Source organism: Falco punctatus, assembly GCF_963210335.1.
Source record: "Falco punctatus genome assembly, chromosome: 14".
Classification (NCBI taxonomy): Eukaryota; Metazoa; Chordata; class Aves; order Falconiformes; family Falconidae; genus Falco; species Falco punctatus.
In genome coordinates this window covers 323891-348336 of record NC_137594.1, presented here as the reverse complement: position 1 = coordinate 348336, position 24446 = coordinate 323891, and the positions used below count along the sequence as shown (strand labels likewise).

General features: G+C 52.5%; 2 protein-coding genes across 2 annotated transcripts; one reads left to right on the top strand and one right to left on the bottom strand.

Moving 5' to 3' along the window:
- Positions 1–454: 454 nt before the first annotated feature.
- LOC308072965 (uncharacterized protein) lies at positions 455–6889 on the bottom strand (the record flags this gene model as incomplete). Its single annotated transcript, XM_080410608.1, has 4 exons — positions 455–616; positions 4725–4870; positions 5028–5566; positions 6849–6889. 4 exons carry the CDS (start codon positions 6887–6889, stop codon positions 455–457), a joined length of 888 nt encoding a protein of 295 aa, XP_080266734.1.
- A 9126-nt stretch (positions 6890–16015) lies between these two features.
- On the top strand, positions 16016–22679 carry LOC308072962 (MAD2L1-binding protein-like; the record flags this gene model as incomplete). The annotated part of the gene is made up of 2 exons (XM_080410605.1): positions 16016–16099; positions 22149–22679. The coding sequence occupies 2 exons, from the start codon at positions 16016–16018 to the stop codon at positions 22677–22679; spliced, it is 615 nt and encodes a 204-aa protein (XP_080266731.1).
- Between the last annotated feature and the right edge of the window lie 1767 nt (positions 22680–24446).

Below are 24446 nucleotides of genomic sequence, written 5' to 3'. Positions count from 1 at the left end.
CCAGCCGCCCTGTGACTGTGTGTGTGGTGATCCCCCCTGCTGACTCCACGGGGCCGAGTTCCCCCATGGTGAGCATCTCTGCTTTTCAGGGCAGCTGCTGCTCTCACGGAGACGTGCCAGGAGGCAGGTCCTGGGAACCTGCTCCATCAGCCGCTTCACCAAGGGCTCTTCAGACAGACTGTGGGCACGGTGCTGCTGAGGCTGCCTGATGGGAGCAGCGCGGGCGTGGGCGAGATGTGCCCGAGCTGCGCCCTGGCCCTCAGCAGCTGCCTGCTCTGCTGCTCTTTTGCTGCCCCAGTTGAAGTTTTGCCCTTGGCTGCCTTACGCTGCCTGGCAGCTCCTTGACGGGAAGCAGAGGGGACTGAATAATTGTGGAGATAAAGCCTGGGATGCAGTCGGGTGTCAGGGTGACGTGCACGTGTCCGTCTGAGAGCGGAGCAGGCTGGGCTGTGCCTTAGCCCAGCTGATGGGTGACACGGGCATCCTTCATTCCCCCGTGTCCCTGAACCCAAGCCTTGTGTCCTCTAAAGCGCCAAAGCCGCTGCTCTGATTCCTGCTTGGAGGTTGCTGCAGGGTGGTGAGCCGTCATTTCCCTGTCTCCCATTTGTTGGCCAATCTGCAAACGGTGGCTGTGAGGCTCAGAGATCACGGTCTCCACTCGAAGGAGCGAGTTATTGGCTGAAATTTTCACAGGAGCGTTGCATCGGGAATGTTATGCAGACTGACGGGCAGCTTGACAAACTGAATGAGGTTAACTGAAGGGGCAGCCACAGGGCAAATGAAAGGCTGGTGTCTTGTTTGAAACAGAAAAGGAAAATGCTGTAATGATGGTGGCCGTGCTGCCACCTCGATGGTACTCTTAACCGTCGAGTGAAAATTGCTCTTCCTGTTAAGGCAAGCTTGCTGCTCGCTTTGGGGGAGACAAGATCATTACTTGAGCAAGCCAGGATGATTTGTGGTGAACTTCACTTTGGGATAGTGACTTCAGGAATTACTTGCAGTACCCCTCAGGCACCAGCTTCCCTGTACCCCTCTCCTCTCTGCTGGGTGAGTTGTGTCTGTTCTGTTCTCAGTTGCAGGGAGCAGCAGGGAGCATCTCTGCCACCCAATGAAGATAAATAAAACCCCGCCAAATCTGTGCGTTGAGATGGGGCTTTTTGGGTGGGAAGAGGGGTGTAGGGACTGCATACCTGCGTCCTCGGTTGGCTTATCCCTGCTTGCCAGGGTGTCTGCAGATCTGCGACCCTTGGGACCAGTGTGTCGTCCTGTGCTCACCCAGCGAATCCTGTGTCTGTCGGGTGTGCTTTTCCCTGTCAGATTGCTTTCCCAGCTGCCAGGCAGCCCAGCCTGCTAGGGAATCCTCTGGATCCAGCGAGGGGAGGATTTGTGTCTGTCTTGGGTAAAAAAAGACTGGAGGAATGGGTCAACATGATGGAGCTGTTGCAGCTTAGCGGGGGGCTGATGTAACCTGCTGACAAAAGTGGCTGTTTCTCCTCCTTGCTCCACTGTCATCTTCTTTTCCTGCCTCCCTAAGTGCCTGATTTCTGCCATATTGACAAGTGCCAAAGGCTTGTTATGGACTGATGGAAGTGTTTGCTCTCCCTGCAGAAAGGAAAAAGCATCATTCTTAGATCATTTCCTACTTGTTCTTTGTCATGCTGTCTTCTCAGGGATCTTTTGTGTGGCTGCTAAGGCTGACATCTCTTGGCATCACAGAAGGCAGCTGCATGTCACGTCTCTGTGATCAGGAAAGAAAAGATAGGCCTAGGGTGTAAGGTTTCTTAGTCAGTGGCAGCTTTTTTCTGCCTGCATAACCCCCGTGCTGGGTCTGTTATGTGCTGCCACAGGGCACAAATGGTTTCCCAGCGCCTTGTAACGAGGGAGGAGGCAGAAGACCTTCCTTGGGATTTCCTCTTCTCATGACAGTCGTAATGCGGGGTCCTGTCTCCTTCAGCCTGGTCCCTGACCTCCCTGATCCAGAGCCCTGTGCTCCAGGTGAAGCTCGCTGCTGCCTGGTTTCCAGCAGCGGTCGTACAGCCAGCTGCGTCGTCTTCAGGAGGGTGCCTGGTGGCTCAATGCAGATCCCCTTCGGCGTTCCCAGGGATGCGCTGCTGTCACATTCAACTGGAGCTGACCTTGCAGAAGAGACCAAGTTTTGTGTGTTTTTTTAGAAAAGAAAAAAAGCCGTAACTATTTGTCTTGTCACTGGGATTCACTGCAGATAAACTGATTTTTCAGGCAATGTATAAAGGCTCTTGGTCAGGTGTGATGTAAGCAAGGGCAGAACACGCAGTTCCCATTCCCATACTGGCTTCTCCCCTCTAGCACACAATTTTTTTCATTTACTAATTTAATTGTTTATTACCTCAATCCTTTGGCGACACTGCCTTTATTAACAAAACGGCCATATGGAGAGACAGCAAAACACGGAGGAGATAAACTTAAAAACGGTGCCGATGAGGGGATGCTGCTTTAGTGATTCTGTTCCCTGTTCTGGCTGACGGGCGATTCTGCTGCTCTCTGAGCAAACCGTGCAGGCTGCGGGCAGTGAAGGCTTTGAAGAGCCTGTCAGCATTGACTGCAGTTCTCCCCAGCTGCTCTCACTGAACTCGTAGCAGACTTGAATTGGCAAGAGGGTGGTTTTTAAATCTACTGCAAATTACCACCACCACCCCCCGCACCCCCAAAGCAGCTGAATAATTAGCCAGCGGGTCAGTGTTTGCTCATAGTGAGACAGAGGCAGACAGTGCTGTGCCCTTCAAATGGTATCTGCAGTGCTATTTAGAAATTAGGGTTAAATTAACCTTCTAGGGTACGGGCAGCGCTAGCCCTGCATATGTGGCCTCTTCCAAGGTGAGCAGAACTTCTGAAGATGCGTAGGCTTAACTCTTTCCAGAGCTGTCCCACCAGAGCCTCATGGTGCTCCAACAGCTGACCTTTAGAATGAAACCCTTGGTTTGGGTTTAAAGGCTGTGCTGCTTACACAGCAGTACCGGTTTCTGATTTCCACCCAGTTTGGTTTTGCCAGAGCTGTAGGGAGCTGGTCATGTCATGGCTGTTCTGGAATGTGGTACAGTGAAAGGAGAGAGAGAAATGGCAAATTTTCCCCCTCGGGGCGGTCAAATGCTGGCAGAGGTTGTCCAAGGAGGTTGTGGAGTCTCTGTCCTTGGAGATCTTCAAAGGCCAAGGGCACACAGTTCTCTGCGACCTGCTCGAGGTGAGCGTGCTGGAGCAGAGGGCTTGGCCCAGAGGACCTCCACGGGTCCCTTCCAACCCCACCCTCCCGTGTGGCTCTGTGCTTTGCTTTTCCTCCTAAAGCCCCTCAGCTCAGCCCCGATGCCCGCTGGAAAGGGTGCTGGGGCAAGGGACGATCCCAAACTCCTCCCCTTCCCAGGGTCCTTCCCAGCACAAGAGCTCCCCACTCCACGAGACCCTATGGCAGACACAGTCAGGAGAGGGAAAAGATTCTTTTATTGTCAACAGCAGCTGCAGGGGCCCAGGAGTCACAGCTGTTCAGACGGTGAAAATCAGTCAGCACCTGCAACGACAGAGTCAGAAAGCTCTGATAAGCCCCCAGAGGCAGGAAGAGGCAGGATTTGGTTCCCCCCTCTTTGGGGGACGCTGTTTCCGAGGAATTCCTCATGGCCCAGAAGGGACAGCTCTTGCTGGCCTCCACTCGAGGCCGGCTCCGGTGCCTTCTCCCCAGGGGTGATGTCCCTAGGGAGCTGTGCGTGCGCAGGGATGCTGACAGTGCCCCTGTGCCACACAGCAGGGCTCGACGGGGAGCCCCCGGGGAGCTGCCGTGGGGCTCATCCCAAACCCTGCTCAGCACCAGCCCTCGCCGGCCCTTGCCAGCCAGCTGGGCTGACTTAGGGCCGTGTTCAGAGCTGGGAAAGATGGGCAGCAGTGCCTGGTACGCACCTGGCCTTCCTGACGTGCTGCAGCTTCCTGCATTGTCTCAGGTTTGGGTCCACAAAATCATTTCCTCTCTTCTCCTTTTTATTTGTGCTTGGCTGTCCCTCTCCTCTGCCCAGGCTTCTTTTCTCTTCCTTTTCCTTGACTTTTCCTTCTCCTGGTGGGAGCCTGCAAACCTTTCCATCCCACAGCGTGATGAGATGGGGAAAGCCCCAGGCCCCTGCAGTGAGCTCTCAGGTCAGGCAAGGGGAGCTCTTCCTACCTGGTTTCCTGGGGCAGGCTGGTCAGTTGTGGCAGGTGTGCCAGGGACTCTGCCGTGCCCTCAGGGGTGCCTGGAGGCAAATCTGGAGGTGCCTAAACCAGAAATTTGGGAGGTAGCAGGTGGCAAGTGACAGCCTGGGGTAGTGAGGGCTTGACTGCCAAATTGCCATCTTAGCTCTACAGAGGAGATGCTGGTTTGCATCATGCACATTTTGCACAGCCCAGCCAACGCAGCCTAGACTTGATGAAGCTGCGACGGAGTAGGATTTGAGCAAAAGCCCTCTCAAGGTGGCAGCTACTCCTTTCTGTCCTTCTGTGGGTATTTTGTAGGTATGTTTTGTTTGATGAAGCAGATCATACTTAATGAAGTGCATTCCAGAAACAGCCTTTCCAGTTTTCCTTAACACGCACCACTCTGGGGGGAGAGGAGGAGCCCCAAAGGCACAAGAGAGCGGCTGCCAGGAGGAGGCCCAGCAGCTGCTTGGCCTCCTGGGAAATTACTGTCCCACTTGAGACATGTTGCCCCAGTGTCTGTGGAGCTGCCGTACCTCTGCCGCTTTGGGCCCTGCCCGTGTGTCTCCCTCAGCTCCTCTTTCGATGTCCAGCAGAGAGGCGGCTGCATCCAGAAAGGCTTTTGCTGGACGCTGGGTGTCTGCTGTGCCTGCAGGGCCACTTTGCTCTTCGCACCGCAGCTCTGGAAAGCAAAAGCACGTGCAGCAGCGTGACTTCTTGGAAGTCAAGAACACCTAAGCAAAGCCCAGCCGAGCCCTACACCACTTGTCTCCTCAACGTTGAGGTTTCTGGCATCCCAAGCCCCAGTGTCTGTGACAAGCCTCAGCCCCTCCTCCTACCTGTGCGCCTGTCCATGGGTGCTGGCACCTCCTCGGCTGATGGAGGGGAGAGGCCGGCCACCTCCCCCCCAAAGATGTCCCCGCAGTTTTCAATCAGGAACTCCACCAGCACGTTCACCTGCAGACATGAAAGCCTTGGTCTCAAGCCAGGTGCCTGCAGACGTGTCAAGCAGCCTTTCCCGCTGCTGACCCTTTGTCTGCGCAGGTGGCTGCGGCTGGGGGTTGCTCTTCCAGGCACCCAGCCCACCAGCCCTGGCTCAAGGGAGGAGGCAGCCAGGGACCTCTCAACAGCCAAGCTCCGATGGGCCGGGAAGGCAGCAGCCGGCTGCTGGGTAGGGCGTACCTTCTCGGTCACCGCCAGCATGGCCTGCAGCGGGAGCAGGTCCTCGTTGGGTGGGCTCAGCAGGTTGGGCCCGATGCAGATGGCCAGGTTGCTGCAGCTCATTCTGCTGGTGGCTGCGTTGTTGCCGATGTGCTGCAGCAGGGCCATCAGCCGCTTCAGGAGGAGGAGATTGGCCACAGGCAACTTGTCGGCCACCCTGAGGGAAGAGGAAGACAAGGCTGATGAAGCAGAGGGTGCCCACAGCCGTCCCCGCAGCTGGCCCCAGGCGGGTGGGAGCCAGCAGCTGTGTTGCACAGCTTTGCAGCTGCCCGAAAAGACAGCTTTCTGAGGAACCCATGCTTTGCAGGCAGGTCCCAGAACTCTCCTGGTCCCTGCTCACCAGGCAGGCTGCTGCCCACACTTACGCTTTCAGCTCCTCCACCTTGGCCTGCTTGCTGGCCCTCTCCATGGCTGCCATCCAGTCCTCGTAGAGGTCGATGACGAGGAGCTTGGTGGGGATGCTTCGCAGGAATTCCTGCAATGCCAAGGGCTGCAGGTGAGCCTTTGAACGCTGCAGGCCAGCCAGCAGCTCCTCCAGCTGCAGCTCAGAAGCGCTCACCTTCAAGATGACGGCCAGCAGCAGTGCAGGCTGGCTTCCCACATCGACTTCCGTGCCGCGGTCCAGGGCCTCGCGTAGCTGCCGAAGTTCCGTGCCGCTGGCAGCTCTGCGGAATATCCCCTCCGTCGTCGGTCCTTCCTGGTGCAGGACAGCCAGCAGCTCCTGCAAGAGATGCAGGACAGTGGCTTGGCTGAGGAGCTGCCCTGCAGCAGCGGTGGCCGTGGCCAGAGCTCTTCCCCAGACTGGGCTCTGTCCTCCTGCAAAGGGGCTGGGAGCAGAGAAGCGTGAGCCATGGGCAGAGAGCCCAATTCCCCAGTACCTGGAGCCAGGGGACACTGCCTGTGGACTGAGTGGGGGGCTGGGGACCCCGTGTGCAGGCTGGCTTACCTGGATGGGCCGGGGCAGCGTGTTGTCCTCCCCACAGAGGGCTGCCAGGGGCTGCCCAAAGAGCGCCCTGCTGCAGCCGGAGCCCGCCTGCCCTGGCGCCTGGGCAGCGGCCGGGGTGCGCCGTAGAGCAAAGGGCCAGGGCAGCCCCATCCTCCTGCTGCTGCTGCTGCTGCTCCCTCCTGCTGCAAAGGAAAACAGAGTAAGACGCCATCAACGGAGAACCCCAGGCCAGCGGTCCCAGACCCTGCCCTGCCCTGCTCTGTCCTGCCCGCAGCGCGATGCTGTGTAGTGCGGCAGGACAGGCAGGGAGCCAGCAGCTGGAACCGTGGCTTTGGCTCAGGAGCTGTGGCTTGGAGGCTGCCGAGAGCTGGTGTGCCACCAGGACAGCCTGTCCCAGCCCTTGCCCTGCCCTCCTGCAAGCTGTGGGCAGCCGCAGAGGCTCTGTGTCCTGCAGAAGCTCATGCAGCGGCCGCTCTCCAGCAGGTGTCCTTGCCAGTCCAGGTGTTGTCCTCCCGTGCGGTGCCCAACCTGCATGGCGACACTCAGGGGACAAGTGAGCACAGTTCAGTCCATTGCAGGAGGTTGCCTTGCTTTCCCAAACTCACCTGGCTCGTGGCAAAGTCCCCCTGCGTTTGCAGATGGGGCCGTCGCAGGCCCTTGCTTGGGATGAGCCTGCAAGAACCAAGAATGAGGCTGCGCTTGGACAGCAGCCCCGCAGCAGAAAGGGCCAGTGGCGAGCTGCCCCCCGGAGCCAGCAGCCTGAGCATGGCAGAGCTGGGACCCTCTGCCCTCCCAGGCTCTCTGCCCCGTGCGGCAGGTTTCGTCCCAGCTCCGCCAGCCAGCCAGTACGTACCAGCGTTCCTGGTGTCTCCCCAACCCCCTCTGCTGCGGAGCGGTACTGTGGGAACCCCCGCCCTCCTGCACATGGTCACCCCACTCGCTGCACATCCCAGCACAGCCAGAGGCAGGTGCAAGGCAGCCATTCTCACCTCTGCCTGTGCCTCCATCAGCCTCTCCAGGCTCCTGGCGTGCAGTGTCCTCCACTGGGCGGGAGAGAAGGAGGGGAAGAAGGTGAGCAGCCATGGGTCTGCTGCTCGGCTGCAGGAGCAGTGCTCGGGGACAGGGCCCAGAGCAGAGAGACACTCACGGCGTGGCGGCGGCTCAGCTCCTTCTCCAGGAGCTTGATGGATGTTAGGCGGGTGACGCGGGCTCCCGTGCGTCTTTCTGGTGTCCTGTGCACCGGGAAGGGAGAGGGAGAGAGCTGGGTGAGCCCCAAGCTGTCTCTTGTCTCTCGTCAGGCAGCTGCGCCCGAGAGCTGCCTGCAGCCACGGGGGCACCTTCCCCAGCTGGGGGCTGTGTTCCCCCGTGGGCCCAGCTTCTCCTGGAGCACCCCCCCGGCTTACCCCAGCAGCGTGGCCACCCACAGCTCCTTCAGTGCCTGGGAGCTGCAGAAAGAGAGGGGAGACAGCGTCAGGCCCTGCTGCCCCCAGCCCTGGGCAAAGGTGGGTGCCTGCACAGCCCTGCCCCGTGGGGCAGGACAGAGGTGCTGTCCAAGCCCTGGGTCGCTCTGTCCTGCCCGAGCAGCTGTATTTGCCCTTCCCTTCTGGGGACCAAAAGGTGACCAGGGGATGCAGGATGGGGAAACATCCCCCATCCCTCCCTCCCTGCCACCGAGCTGCCTGCTCCCTGCCCAGCTCTGCACGCAAGGCAGAGGCCTGTGTTCATGGGATGGCGTGGGCATGGCTGGGAACCTCTGCTGCCCGACCACGACTCACCCAAAAGTGGCGATGCAGGAGCCGGTGGGCCAGGCGAGGATGACAGAGGTGCTGTCCTCATCGGTGCTTTCCTCCTCCTCCTGTCCATCCTGCCCCGCAGCCTCCTTCCCGCTGCTGAGCACCCACAGCTGGTCCAGGGCCAGGCAGAGCTGTGGGCGCAGGCTGGTGCCATGTCTGCAGAGAGCAGAGGCGGGCACTGAGCTGGAGGGGGGCTCCTTGGGCTGGGTCCCCACGCGCAGAGCCCTGTCCCCCACCTGCCCTTGGGACGGACATGGGTGCCTCCAGCACCGAGGGGCCGGGGCCTGGGGCTGGTGCCAGGGTGTCCCTGGGCCGGGGCTGGGGGCAAGGATCTGGGCTCTGAGGGTCTTACTGCAACTTGGCGACCACCAGTTCCTCGTGGAGGAGCAGAAGGCGCCTCTCGCTCCTCTTGCGGCCCCGGGTCAGCCGCACGTCCGCGCTCAGCACCGGCTCGGCGTCGCTGAGAGCCTCCCTGCAGAGCAGAGCGCGGCGGGCATGAGCAACGCCAGTGCTGCGTGGCCCAGCTGTGCCCGCGTGTCCCCGAGCCCGGGGGGAGCCCACCTGGAGCCGCAGCAGCAGCAGGCCTGGCCCATCCTGCCCGGGAGAGGAGGGCCCTGGCCGTGCACCGAGGAGGGGGCCCAGCCGGCGACGGGGAGGCTGGGGAGCGGGGTGCTGGTGCTGTGGCAGCGCTCCTGGGCCAGAGGCTGCCTCCTGCCAGCGCCGCTGCGTGCCAGCACAGCTCTGCCCTGCTGCCTGTGGTGGCCGTGGGCTCCCCGTGACCAACGGTCTGAGCCCAACGGAAAGTGGGCGGGGCCTGGGGGGGCGGGGCCGGGGCCCTCTCCAGTATGGCCGGGCCTGCCCCGCCCGGGGGAGCCCCGAGCAGGACAGGGCAGGGGGCGAGGGCCACCTCCCTGCGCCTGCGGCCAGCGCTTTGACCTGGGGTTTTGACAGGGTCCTGGTCGATAAAAGAAGCTGTTTTTCCTAGAGATGGCCGTTGTGGCCTGAGGCAGACTCCTCTTGGTGGAGGCCGGCCTAGCGGTCGGAAGGCCTCTGGCACACAGGCCGCGCCAGGCCTCAGGCCCCAAGGCGCTGGATCTGGAGCAGGCCCACCGGGAGGAAAAACTTCCATTTTTACCAAGAGACGGGGGGACTAGCAGCAGTCAAGAGCCGCTCGTGTCCTGCCAGGCGCCACAGGGAAATGAAATGTGTGGTGAGCTTCGGCAGGGATTGTGGTGCCCCTGGAGCACCACCCTTGCTTGGGAAGGCCTTATCCCACCTGGGTGCTAAGGCTTCCCCCTTGGCAATCAGGGCTGGATGAGCAGCACCCAGGAGCCCCTGCCCTGTTAGCCATGACCTTCACCCAGCCGGTGGCCAACACGGCCAGGGGCGAGTCTGTGGGGTAGGCCATGACCATGGCAAAGAAGGGACCCGTAGTCGGCTTTTGATGGCCCGTGTCTCGTTTCACTGTTGACCCTAAGCAATGCCTTGCTTCAAATAGAAGCCATTCAGAGAGTTACACACCCGCCCTTTTCAGGAAAAATGCAGGAAATCAGAGACATGTAGCAAGTTCTCTGTTGGCTGTTGTACACTGCAGCAAGAAGCAGCGTGGGTCCAGTGGCTAATGCTGGAAGGGGAATTCAGCACTTCTGGGAAAGGGAGATAAAGGCACTCTTGTGGGCCAGGCTGGGATTGGAGAGCCTGGGTGGGTGTCTGGGGTCCCAGCTTTCCCGCAGTGCTGACTGTGGTGCCTGCTGCTTGTTCTTCCCTGCATCGCCGGCTGCATCCACCTGCTGGGGCTGTGCTTGGGAAGGGCTCCGGGGGTGAGCAAGCCCACGGGAGAGGGCTGCGGAGAAGCTCTTCTCCAGAGATCTACCAGAAACTGTGCAGAGGATGCTCTGTGTGACAAGGGAAGGTGCCCGTTGGTCCAATGTATGGAGCCTGCAGGGCTACCCATCCTCCAGCCAGCAATCCAGGTGCTGGGGGGTCCCATGTAGGTCTCCTGAGGTACCCTTTAGCCCCGGTGAAGGTGTCATGCCTCAGTGTGTGCTTGCAGGGCATGTTTCCTTCCTGCTGACAAGGGTGGAATTGCAGTTAAATGCCCCTGGGCGATCCCGAGCCAAAAGCATTTTTTTTTCTATGGGCCACACTGCTTTGCAGTCCATGTGTGTGGTTCAGCTCCTGTATGGGAGCTGAGGACACGAGGTGACCTAGCTCTGAAGCTGGCCACTCTTGCTCCAGGCAACTCCAGTTGCTTGCGTTTTCCTTCAGCTTCCCCAGCCTGATCATCTCCACTGTCACCTCCTCCCTGTCCTACAAGAAGTATCCCTCTCCCAGCCATTAGGACAGTGGCGCAGCACTCAGAATCCAGATCACTGGCAGAGAAGTAGGACAGAGGAAAAGAGAAGTTCTCCTTTGAAAGAAATCCTTCTTTGTCCTCCTTTAGCTACCAGTGGATGAAAAATAGGGGGACAGAATTTCAGGCCAGCCACAGCACTGGCTTTCAAGCCTGAGCTTGTCATGTCATGGCTGTTCTGGAATGCGGTACAGTGAAATTAGAAATAGAAATGGCAAATTTTCCCCCTCAGAGCGGTCAAATGCTGGCAGAGGTTGTCCAAGGAGGTTGTGCAGCCTCTGTCCTTGGAGATCTTCAAAGGCCAAGGGCACACAGCTCTCTGCAACCTGCTCGAGGTGAGCGTGCTGGAGCAGAGGGCTTTGCCCAGAGGACACCCTCCCGTGTGGCTCTGTGCTTTGCTTTTGCCCTGGCAGAGATCTTCAGGGACTTTGTGTTCCATTTTCTGTTACCTTAGGGCTACAATGTGCTGGGGTTTGGGGGCAACAAGGTTATGGTATGCCAGAGGCCAGGCGAGTTAGTGTCAAAGTGTGTTATTGTTATGGACAGAACCTGTGTTTGTTGGCCCTGTGTTCCTGGGGTTATGGCATTTTTATCATGTGTTCTGTGTGGTTGGTTTTTTTTGTGGAGAGTGCCTTTTTTCAGCTATTTTGCCTTTGTGGGGTTTGGATGGGGGCCTTTGGTTTGTGTATGATGTTTCTTCTGGTTGTTTTTCTGCTGGGCTGGTGGATGGTGGTGGTTTTTTCTGTCTTGAAACCATCGTTACAGGCCTAATCTATCTCCTGCAGGTCAGGCAGTGTCACTTCTGGCGTGGTCTGACTCATTTCTGGTGAGTTGGTAGGTAGGTATGGAGGACTTGTGGTCCCTCCATGGAGGATGACTGCTAGAGGACTAAGAGGCAGATCTGTGGAGGGGTGAGAGGACTGCTGGCCCATAAGCAGTGACTGTCAGAGGACTAAGTGTACTTGAATTTACATGGGCTTCCAAATTCATGGTTGTTTCTCCTGCCTTGCGGAAGAGCCATGGGAAGTCACCAGCCACACGGAAGGATAAAGGGTTTCCCACGGCTACGTGGCTTTTTGGGTTTTGCTTTTGAATAAGAAAGTCCTGTCTCTACATGAGTAGAACTATAAACGGTCAATTTTGCCAACTTTAGAAAGCAGGGAGCAGCACTTTTGTGCTGTGCCTCACATGGCGGCCAGGGCATGGTGAGAAACAGCAAGAGAGTTTCTTCCTGGAACCTTCTCCAGGGGAGCAGTGCTGCACTTGTCAAGGTGAGGGGTTTTTTGGCTCTATGCGATTGCAAATGTGAGGGGTTAATTTTCAGAACACAGATACTAGGGAGCAGAACATTTGTGCTGTGCCTCACATGGCTGCAAGGACAGAGTGAGAAACAGCAAGAGAATTCCTGCCTGGCACCTTCTCCAGGGGAATAGTGCTGCACTTTCACAAAGTGAGCTCTGGTTCAGCATGAGTGCACAAGGTTTTGGTCAATTTTCTCTCCACAGGAAGCTGGAAGCAGCACTTTTGTGCTGTGCCTCACATGGGTGCCAGGGCAGGGTGAGAAGCAGCAAGAGAATTCGTTTCTGGAACCTTCTCCAGGGGAGCTGTGCTGCACTTTCTTAAGAGATACTTTTTCTTTTAGCTCTGCATGAGTGCACAAGGTTTGTGTCAATGTTCTCAGCACAGAAAGCAGGGAGAAGAAGTTTGGTGCTCTTCCTCACATGGCTTCCAGGGCAGGGTGAGAACAACAAGAGAATTTTTTCCTGGTACCTTCTTTATGGGAGGAGTGCTGTACTTTCCCAAAGTGACTTTTTTGGGCTCTTAACGACTGCAACGCTGAAGGATTAATTTTGCTCACCACGGAAAGCAGGGAGCAGAACTTTTGTGCTGTGCCTGACATGGCTGCCAGGGCAGGGTGAGAAGCAGCCAGAGAATTCGTTCCTGGAACCTTCTCCAGGGAGCAGTGCTGCAGTTTGCCAAGGTGAGTTTTTTGGGCTCTGCGCAATTTCAAATGTGAGGGGTCCATTTTCTGACCACAGAAAGCAGGGAGCAGAACATTTGTGCTGTGCCTCACACGGCTGCCAGGGCAGGGTGAGAAGCAGCCGGAGAATTCCTTCCTGCCACCTTCTCCAGGGGAGCAGCCCTGCACTTTGTCAAGGTGAGTTATTTGGGCTGTGCATTATTGCCAGTGTAAAGGTGTCCAGTTTCTCCCCACAGAGAGCAGGGTGCACAACTTCTCTACTGTGCCTAACGTGGCTGCAAGGAAATGGTGAGAGGTAGCAATAAAATTCCTTCTGGAACCCTCTCCAGGAGAGCAGCCCTGCACTTTCCCAGGCCATGTTTTTTGGTTCTGTGTGAGTTCAAAAGTGCTGTGTCAATGTTCTCACCAGAGAAAGCAGGGAGCAGAACTCTTGTGCTGTGCCTCACATGCACGGTGGGAAGCAGCGAGAGAATTCCTTCCTGGTACCTTCTCCAGGGGAATTTCCCAGTTCCCGAGAGACTCCTGGCACTGGCTGCAAGGGGGCTCCCAGCTGAAGGGTGGGCCTGGGTGTTGTTGGGGTGGGAATTGGTGATGTCTCCTTTCCTTAGTCACGTTAACACTTTGGGATAACAAATGGATGCTTCGCTCCTATTGCTCTTTTATCATATCGCTCACAGTAACTGCTACTGGTTCCTTTTATCATATTGCATGCTATTTTCTTTTATTGCAATACAAGAAACTGCATTTGATATATTCCATTATTTGATATACTTGATAGATTTGATTATATTTGATGTGGAGTTCAGCTTTGCTGTGTATCCAGTCAGCCAGCAAAACATAATTCGGCGTAGTCGGCAGCGTACGAAGTAAAACTCTCTCTATTTAAGAAAAAAAAATGTTCCTCGACTTGCTATTGTCAGGTGGGAACCATTGCCTTATGGTGTTTGGGCCAGAGTGGTCTGGTGGTGCTGGGCAGTTGGGCCATGCCAGGGACAGAGGGACGGGGGCAGGGGAGGGGGCGGGGGGAAGGGGTTTAGGGAGGGACGGGTGGGAATGGATGAAGGTGTTTAGGGATGGAGCGGGGTGTGTGGGGGTGGGGGGTGGGGCAAGGATGTGTGTTTGTGGGAGTGGGTGTATGGGGGGTGGGGGAGGTTTGAGGAGGCGGGTGTGTGTGTATTGGTAAACCTGGGTATGGGGGTGGGGGGGGTGGGGGTGGGGGAGGGTGGAGGGTGTGTGTGTTATTTAGGGAACAGAGTGGGGAGCCTGGGGGAAGGGTTTTAGGGACGGACGGGGGGTTAATGGAGGCCTTTAGGGAAGGACCGGGGAGCTGGGGGAAGGATTTTAGGGACGGACCGAGGGTGGGGGAGGGCTGCACCAGGGTCTGGGGGAACAGGTTTTAGGGCCAGGACGGGGAGGTGGAGGTGGAGGATGATTTCAGGAACAGCCAGGATGGAGGAGGGTGTCAAGGGAAGTCTTTCAGGGTTGTTTGGGGGGAAGGATTTTGGGGACGGATGTGGTGTCTGGCGGGACGTTTGATGCCACTGTTTAGATTCCACTATATATACATTTATGTCCAGGGATTCTGCTAAGGGGAAGCTGCTGGCTCGGCAAAGGGACAAGATGTCTGAGCTCCCCAGTTGCCACGCTCTGATTTGCTGTGTAGCTCTACGTTAAACACACCTGCGCACAAAGGTTAGGCCAAGCTGACTCTCTAAAGCTGTTAGAAGTGACGAATTAAGGGACCTCTCATCCAGGGAGTCAGCCTTGGGAAGGATGGGGAAGAAAGAATGGATGGGGAAAAGATCTGCGTTCTCTTCGGTGATGCAGAAAGAGCCTCCGGGTGAGGACGTTGTGGTCGCAGGAGGAGACAAGCCGATAGAGTGCTGCGATCCGCAGAATGTTGGTTGGAATTCGGACAAAGGTAATTGTTGTGGGGGGAGATCGTGACCTCTGACTCAGATAGCCCCCCGAGAGAGGGCAAGGCCCCGCTTGGGGAGCACGGGGAGCTAGCAAAAAACCTCAGCAGTGCTGTCTGAGGGCGTGTGCTCGTTTGCATTAAAGCAAGCAACTTGTAACCCATCCCGTGCCTGACTGAAAATGCATGTGTAATGCGCTATGAGTGTGCAAGTGCTCTGCTGTCCGTAGTGCGTACCCTCGAGGAACTGGGTGAGCACGCTCAGAGGAAACATTCCCCCGTGCTCCCAGCACTGCCATAAAGAATGCCGGCCTTCTGAAACTTGCAAGCAAGTCTTAGAGGGTTTTTCTCCCTGACCGACTTTATGGCATCATTCCCACCATACTGGAGAGAGCAAATCTTTTTCTCTTTGGTGGTGAAAGCAGCTTGGGGAGCGTCACTGAAGTGCAGCACTTTTTTAACCTCAGGTCTAAAGTGCCACCGGTCCTACCGTGGAATACATCCTTCCTCAGGCTTTCAGCAAACGGAAAGGATGCATCAAACCCACCCCACAAACATGTCCTGCACTTTTTTTATCTTTCCTGGAACGTGGGGACATGACCCTGCTGGGCCATCAGTGCCACCTGCCTGGGAGCCAAGATGGTGCCTTTACATTCCAGGCTAAGGACTTACCTTCTTTTTTTCCTTTTCAGCGACTTTAGAGCCATCCTTAGGGAGGCTGGTTAAGCTGGTTTACTGCACAGCTGGTCGCCAGTGGAGGGAAACGGTAAGCTCTGCTATTGCCTTTGGTGTTTACTTGTTACCTTGTCGCTCGTTTGAGTGATCTTACCATGCCCCGGCAAGCAGAAGCTATCACGGCACTTTAGGCCTTGGTCTAATAGTCATGCAAAGCAATATTGAAAGTCATTCGGAGATCTGGAACAGGCCCCAGTGTGCATTTTATAAAAGTGCATCTTGGCTGCTCTTTATCTTTGTATGGTTTTTTTTCCCGTTTCTCCAGACTGTTGAAGCTCTGAAAGGTGCCAATGAGCTGCTCTCCCTCAGTTTGCTCCTTTGCCTTTGGGGAGTGCGTTTCATGTTTTCTTCATGGCTTTGCAGAGGACAAAATCCATGAATACACCACCTTGGTTTTTTCACCTAAGCTAATTTCAGAAACTGCCTCCTTTAACTTAGACATGAAACTCTTCTTAACCTCTTTGTGCACTTGTAGAAAAGCAGGGTGGGGTGGGGGGTGGGGGATGGGGGTGTCTTCAGGAAGTGCCCGCAAAAGAGCCTTTAGGAGACCCTGTCCCTTGACTCACATGTGGGGTAGTGAAGAGTCTGAGAAAGTCACGGGTTTTTGGTGTTCACCTAGGCAGGTTTTCGTTTTGGTTTTTTTTTTTTTTTCTTATTTTCTTTTTTAACTTATGTAGCTTATGTCACCAGGTAGTGACAGCCTGGGGATGACAGGAGGGGACAGCAGGCAGTGGCAGTGTGGAGGGTGACCAGAGGGGACAGTAGGTGGGGACAGGCCTGGGGGGTACAGGAGAGGACAGCTGTTGGGGACAGCCTGGGGGGTGACAGGAGGGGAGAGCAGGTATTGAAAGCCCGGTGGTGACAGGACCTCAGGCGCCAGATCATGGGCCGCGAGAGGCTGAAGGTGACTCACTGCAACCTGCAGGTCACCAACGCCCAGACCATGGAAGGTGCATGGGGGCGGCAGGCGCGGGGACCGGGGACCGGCCGGCTGGCGGCGGCGCAGGCGCCCAGTGAGGCGGTTGGGCCGCGGCCGGCAGCGGTGACTTGTGCTGGGGCCTCAGAGCTGCTCTTCCGTGGTTGTGCGCTGGCAGCTGGCATCAGGGCTGTGTGCGCAGCCAGGCACAGCAGCGTACGGGGTCCGTGTGCGACACCGCGCGTGGAAGAGGTTTGGTTTCTGGGAACCCTTCTAGGTAAAACGATAAGGAAATGTGGGACAATGCCTTGTCATCACAAACCTGCCAGATTTCTTTGAAAGCCGGCAGAGAAGGCTGAACGTGATAGAAAAGGAGTGGGTGGCTAATTTGAAGGGGAAAAAAGTGGGTTTGGTGACTGAAAGTTGTCTTCAGCTACTTTTACTCCACCGCATTGGAAAAGTGGTGCTTGGCTGCTGCAGAAACTGCTCAGTAGCAACGTTTGGGATCAAGAGTGTATCTGTGAGTGAGAATCTATGCAGACCCTGGAAAGCCATCTTGTAGACGAGCGTTCCGTCTAAAGTATACTTGGCATTTCTTGCCAATACAGCTTCTTTGCTACACCAAAGACATTTTCATTCAGATGCTATTGAGCATCATTTCTTCGTTTCTTTCAAACGGTGCATTTTTTTCCTGGTACTGTGTGTTTAAACGGTGTCAGGGCAATACTGAAGTTTTATGGCAGATCACTTATGGTGAATATACCTAAAAATGTTCTTCAAGAAGCCCTAAGTTCTTTTGAATCTGAGAAATGGTGCTTGATTCTCAGAGACGGTAATGGTTTCGTATTACTTAGCGTGCTGTTTCAGTTTGGTAATCTACCGTCTGGCAAAGCTTGCATGTGATTAAAGACTTTGGAATATGACTTGTCAGAAATAAAAAGACTTGGAAACCGTCTCCATTCTTAAACATTCAAATTTTATCGGTTGGGGTTTTTTTTCTTTTTTCCTGTGGTTCTGTGACATTCTCACAACAGTCTTTTCTTTACAATGTGTACTCATAGGTTTTTTCCCTCTTCCTGTTTGTTGTGTAAAACTTAAACAGAATGACATGCCTGCTGCGGTAACTGTAACTTTGGCCCCAGCCTTTCCAGTGGTTGGACCTAAACACGCTGTTTACCTACAGATAGGTAAAGTATGTTCAGGAGAGTATCTGTGAGGAGACTTAACAGCACGGTGTTAGGGGTCTTGGGGGTGTTACGGGGTCGCGTGTCATACGGCGGTAGAGATAGACATGCAGGTAGAGGCAGATGTACAGGTTGTGACACAGATACTTACTGGAACTTCTGTAAGGGTGTCTTCCCTGTGGAAATGCAAAAATCCCCCAGTGGTTGTCAGAGCAAAGCTAAGGAATACATTTCAGTGTCATACACGTGTATGCCAGATTTTGGGGTTTTATACATAACCGTGAATTTCCGTTTTTGTTGAACAGCATCTGCGTGCCTAAAGTCACCTTCAGAAGATGAAGGAAAGAACTCGGCCAGGATGTCCTGCCTAAAGGGGGTTCTTGGAGATCTTCCCTGTGGAGATACGGTCGTGGGTTTTATAACTTGGTGCAGGAGTCCTGACTAAATGTTGACATGATCTTGGAAAGACCCTTCAGTGAACCTTGTGTGAAGATGGCCAATTGTTCAGATTTTTCTGAGCTGCGTGATCACGGAAATCTCGTAATAGAAGCAATGCTAATAGAAGCTGAAAGTAAACAGGATTTTAAACATCACTGGGGGGAAAAAAAAAGAGATGGTGGACTCTTTTTGAAGATGGTGGGAAGGCAAAATGGATGGTTGGGATGTGTTTTAAAAGGTGGGAGGCAGGGTGGGGGTGTCCTCTTCTGTGCTCGCTATTATAGAGACATGTTCTAGGGTTTTGTAAGCTAACAGGAGCAAAAGCAATGAAAGTTAGATCAGGAAAGAGCCTCATGTTGTAGCAGACTCTGCTTTAGTGACTTTAGAGACCATTTTGCTGTTGGCATTGAAATGATTCAAAACAAATGGAAAAGATTTTGCTGCTTGTGTTTGACTATCAGACCTGAAGATTTCTGGAAAGGTACCGTGAGATGATGTAAGCATGACGCTGTGTGTAAAAAGTTGCTTTTCTATCTGTAAAGGGATTCCCTGAAGTGCTACGTCACGACATGTTAATATCACTCTTACAAACTGACTGATGCTTTCTCTGTATTGATGTTGTTTCCAGAATACACAGATGACAATGCCCTGATTCCGGGGAACTCATCGGTAACTGTTAGGAGAGTCCCTGTTAGAGGAGTTAAAGCTACCGGCAAGACAGACCTTGGGTAAGTAGCCATAACGCGTTGTGTCCTGTGGGAGGGGTTTCAGTGTGTTCACCTTCTTTGAGGCTGTTAGTTTACGGAGGCATTCAGGTTGTATCTTTCTTGTTAAAGCTGCTGTTAAATTGTGTTGTGACAGGGCAGATTTGAATGTATCTGTCCCAAAGCAGACTTAGATTTTTCAGCCCGCTGGGACGTGGCATTCAAGCTCCAACAGTGGTAACTGTTCAGATGTTTGAATTGGGTTTGTTCTTGGGCTTGGTTTTTCTGAGAGTCAAGTTCTCCATCCTGTTTCCTCTATGCAGAGAGATCCCTTATTGTATGCTTTTGCTTGTATTGCTTTTAGAGTAAACGGAGAGACACATTGCAGTGTGAACTGGTGATTTGTTCCCATCTGCCAGCAGTCCGAGTCTCCGTGTTTGACTGCTTCCTTTGTTTGGGGGAGGGGGGCAGGGTATTCTTACACCCCAAAGGGGGGTGTGTGTGTGGGCTGCATACTGTCTCCAGAGGAAAGACTGAGAGTGGCCAGCTGGCAAACCGTGCAAACAAGAAGTTTCATTCTTAAGTGCTTCCTATTAGATTCCTAACGACAATGTCTATGTCGGGCAAGAGAAAAAGAACAACGTCCTAAAGCGTATTGCCTTTTGTGCCAGGACGGTGAAGGAACAGTTGATCTTTTCCAAACCTGAAGCTCAGAAAGCAGTTTAGCACATTCCCAGATGTTGGTAGTTACCTTTCTAAGTCTGATTTCACCCTAAGCTGCTCTCTGTGCTCCAGGTATTACTGCTGTATTCCTCAGATTTATGGAGGACAGAGAATCTGATTACAATTGCAGATACTCAAATGTAAGCCTGACTACAGCATTGTCGCTGTCATCGATGTATTCGTACAGTCCAGTTCTGTATCAGCTGCATCAGCATGGTTTGAATGGTCATGTTTTCCAGCCTTCTTCAAGACAGACCTCTCCTCCACCATGAGTAGGTATTATTAACTTGTGGTTTTGCCGTGTCTTTCTAATGTTAGTTCTCAATAAATAGAGTGTACTGGCGCGTTACAGCGTGTCTCAAACAAACAGTCCAGCAGCATCCTAGTACCCATGAAGCATCTGCAAGCAAAACCCCCTGAATTTATGTGGCTCCCCTGTAAGCTTTGGGCATATTACTGCAGTAGGTGTTGCAGTGCTTTCAGGCGCTACCAAGACTTTCTGGATGCCACAGCACTGTGCTTCTAAACATGGCCTGGTTTGGGGGGTTAATTTAGATCGGGATGCTTAGTGCTGTCTTGGCAATATAGCCTCCGTTTCTGGTTGGATGGCACCCTCTCCTGGTGTTGGCATGCTGCCCTAAAATGAGAGGCTAGGTGCCACTAGCATCAAAGATCCAGGAAATACCTGCACGTGGGGATAAGGGATGAATGCCGCTGCTCTCCTAAAGTTGCCAATGGATTGGGCAGGTTAGCTTTCTATTCCTTCAGCTGGAAACCTTGTGGAAACAACTGGTAGAGTCGTTAGTGTTTGGGAATGATGAACGCTTGGTGTCACGGTGGAGAGGCCTTCAGAAATGCGTTAGTCACCTTGTAGTATCTTCCTCAAGGCAAGTGGATGGAGAAACCACGGTGCGGTAATCTAAAGCACTTCCTCATGTTCAGGAGGTACGTGGCTGTACTTGCGAGCCTGGTGGTGGTGTAGCAGTGGCAGGAAGAATGAGCCTTTCTATTTGTGCAGGACCTGCACAGCAGCCTTTGGGTTGCCTCTGCTCGTGGGACGCTTTGGATGAGGTATGAATTGTTTGTTAACTGATGGACGGTTGCATGTTTGATTCATGAGTAGCATGCAGGTACAGACCAATGAGTATGTGGAATCTCGGCAAGGGCTTGTGTGTCATAAGTGTTTCCTAAAATATTGTAGCATGTTCAAGATGATCCTAAAGCAAATTCTGGTAATCCAGGCTTTTTTTCGTATTTTTTTAACACAGGCCTCCTCGACCACAGAAAATCCTTGGAACTGCTTTCAGGTGATGTTTCTACTGCTATTGGTAGTCACTTTAGGCTAGAGGATGGTAGGTACCTGAACACAGTGCTTGGGCTTCCACAAAGAAAACTTTTCTACAGACAACTGTTCTTGTTTTGTCAGAGGAGTGTAGAAACCAAAGTGCTCTGTCTGGTACCTGTTTGTGATAGTGGGGCTATACAGATTGCCTGAAGGTGCCTTCATATTTGGATGGCTGACTATTTAAGAACAGAAAACTGTAGCACAGTCTTCATAGTTTTGAGACTTAGAGAGCAGAAAGAAAATACGTGAGGACTTCTTCTTGCACTGCTGTATTCTGTATCTTAGAGTAACTGGGGACAAAGAAGGAATGGGATTTGGGGTTTTATTTCAGTTGCACTGAATGTACCAGGAGAGCACACTTTATGTATAGAAATAAATTTCCATATTCATAAGACTATCAGAACACAGTGTTTTGGTGTTCAGGTTTTATAAACTGTTTTCACGGCTTTATGTTGGTTACGAGTGCTTTATATTAAGTTCTGATCATCTTTTTTTCTTCTTCTAGAAGTCAAACTGAGCCAGCGAGTAGAACATCAAAAGAGGTATGTAAAGACACAAGCTGAAACTTTTTTCTACATGCTGCACCTAAGTCTAAGAAATGTAGCCTTGTACTAATTCTTTTATATATGTAAAATATAAATGTTGTTATAAATTGAGACCACAACGGATCATAATCCAATTAAAATTTTATTAATTATAGCAAGTAGAATATGAGCAAAACCAGCGCTGGACGGCAGGGGAGTCTGCGCTCCACCAACTGCCGTGCTGAGCAGTTCAAACAGTCCCTTTTTATACATCTTTACTTCCGTGTTCATGATGTAGTGGAGGTACTCTGCGCATGCTTCAGTTGTTGTTAGGGGGTCGTTTTCTGCCTCCTGGTGGTCGTTGAGGCCGAAGTAAGAAGTCTTCCTCCTTCATCCCATAGTTGACCCCTCACTCATATGTCCTTATATGGGGTTGTTTGTCCTGTTTCTGTCGGTTCCTGGACATCTGGTGGTTATCTTATCTTGCACAAGCGGTATCTGGTTTAGTTTGTGTAAGCGATTGCGGTTATCCTACCTTACACAAGCGGTGTCTGTTGGCTGTTTTCATAAGCGATTTCATATCTTTTGCTGTCTGACCTTTACATTGGGCTTAACATAAATCTTAATAAACAATACCCTAGTCCATAGTTTCTCACATGTGCCAAACACTTGTAAAGTGAAGTGCAGTTGTAGCTGTATCCTTAAGTGTTACCACAACTTCATTAAAAAAAACCAAACAAAAACAACCCACAAACAACTAAAAAAACCTTTAGGTTAGGTGGCTAAAGGTCTCAAAAAGTTGCTGTTTATCTCTTGTTGTTCCACTTTGTGCTCAAAGCATGCCACTGCTTTGTTTGTTACTCAAACAACTTGAAGAAAAAAGGCTGGTAGGTGTTTTTTGGAGTGATAGCTGATCTTTAAAAGATGGAGTTTGTAATTCTCGTGGACATTCCTCAGTAGTGGGATTCAGATTTAAACTGAGTAGCTATAGGGCAGCCATTTGTGTTCATCTTGGGTCTCCTGATTCCGTACGTGGGTACCTGTATCTCTTAAAAGGCACATAAACCCTTGAACCTTCCTTAACTTTCAGGGATGGGATGGGCCACACTTTCTGAAGGGTGTGTTGGTACTAATGTTTCCTAATAATGAAACGTGGTGATCTTTCTTTGCTTTGTTTTCCAGGATGGAGATGTGATTAAGAAGCCACCCTCCATGGACCTGGCAAGCAAGAAGTGCCAGCAGGTGCTGACAGAACTGGAGGAAATGTTCCAGCGCTTGGAAATAATGTTTAGTTTGACACTGGTTCCTCGGGTTCTTATTCTACTTGGAGGCAATGTCATGAGCCCCAAGGAGCTCTGTGAGCTCAGCTTGGAGGGTATCTGTGAGGGCGGTGTTGAGGAGAGCCTGAGAACTGCATCCTGCGTTCGCAAGCTCTTTCACTCGCTCTTTGTTGCGGATGTCTTCAGTGAGCTGAAGGCTCTCCCTGTCATGGGCACTGTTGTTATGCTCCAAGGACACCGTGATTGTGGTGTTGATTGGTTCCGGCCCAAGCTCAACTATAAAGTGCCGACTCGAGGGAGGAAACTAGCTGTTAACTTGTCCTGCGATGGAGACATCAACAGAAGTGCCTCGGCTTCTCAGCATGTGACCTCTACTTGGGAGGACTATGTCTGGTTTCAAGCACCAGCGGCGCTCAAAGGCTTTCACGAATGACCCACGCTCTGTAGAACTTTAATGGAATATCGAATAACCTTTGGTGCCGCTTTAAGCGATAACTTTATCAAATACAACTGTGTATTCTTGTCTGTCTGGATCCTTTATTCAGGGCGTCTACTACCTTCCTGTAGTTGAACCGTGTCCATCTGTTTTCATCTCCTGAATGGCTGTTGAAAGCAATTACCCTTTAAGGCACAGCTGCACAAAGATACAGTGATTCTTTGGGGACCTGAGTTATGGTACAGGAGACTAATTGGCGTGTTGGGAGTAAAACTTTCCTGCTGTGTACTTGCTGAACTGGCAAATACTGGATAAACCTTTTCCCTCCCGAGTTTTAATGCGGCCATTACTAAATTAGCTGATTGCTTGGGACTCTCTCTGGGTAATGTACATGACTATTAATACACTTGGCCTTTACTAAAAAGGCTATAGCCATTCTTACCCGTAAAAGGAGACCTTTGTAGTCTGATCAGGCTTGAGTGAGTACTCGAGTGTTTGCCTATCTATTTGATAAAATTAGACTTCTCTATAACTCAATTTCAGTTACTTAATAATCCAAACAAAGAGTGGGACTTCTGAGTAATTGGAAGGTCTTGTACTGGTGACAAAAAGAGATTGATTGGCCCTGTGGAACTGGGGAAGCACGTCTTCCTATTTTTTTACTAACTTTTAGCCCAACAGCCTTGACGGTCAGTTAGATATACAGTTAGAACTAAAAGCAAGCAGTTTCTGCTCTAACCCTCTTCAGAGGAAGTTAGGACGGCAGCGAATGAAGAGACGGGACGCAGCTTGATGCAAGCAAATGTCAACTTATTGTACAGAAGCACGAGTTTCTATACACTTTCAGAAGCTGCGCGTTTGAAACAGATTGGTTCTTGAAGCTAAGCCTTGCATACTAGGCAATCCCCGATTGGTGGTTAGCTGCCATCAATTAACAGCAAGGTGTTACTTTTCCTTGGCGCCATCCGTCCCCCACTCCCCTGTGCTCTGTAAACATCTCATCATGTTAATTGTTGTCCAGACAAGCTCGAGCACATTCCCCTCAGCAAACTGACCGCCACGCATGGTCCTAGTTTCCAGCTCGCTCCTGCATCTCCCCCTTCCTGTTGCACAAAAAGAACCTTTGAAACCGAACGAGTAAAAACAAGGTATAAGTAATAGAACAAATAAAAAAGCAACTAAGACATATTATCAACGTCAGAATAACCCACTGTCTCTGTTCCGTACAATTTTACAATTTCCCCTTTTTGTTTTTGAACAGCTAGTACCAGGTTTGCCATGTTCTGCAGGGCCCTTGCAAACATGACAGCAACCAAGGTAATAGCAAACAAACAATACTGCCAATTGAGTGAATGGATGCCCCAAAAGGCTGACATCTTCTCAGATTTTGATAACATGTTGCTGCAATGGGGCGCCTAAAATCCACACAGCACATACCATCAAAATCCTCACAGCCATGTCCCTGAACCAACAACAAAAAGCAGTGGCAATTTTGACTCACATGCTTAACTGCCTACCAAACAAGGTGATTTAACTCTTTAATGCTTTCCCTGCTGTTACTCCGGATAAGAGAAGAACCGCTGCGACACGTTCCCATCACAGCCTCCTACTACATTAGCATCTACAGAAAGACAATGATCGACATTCAAAGTGTAAACAGTATCATCTTCTTTTGGATTAACATTATACATAGGTGGAAGGGCACACCAAACAAGAACTGGTTCAGTCAAAAAGTTCGAAACATAGCATGCCTTCTCTGAACAT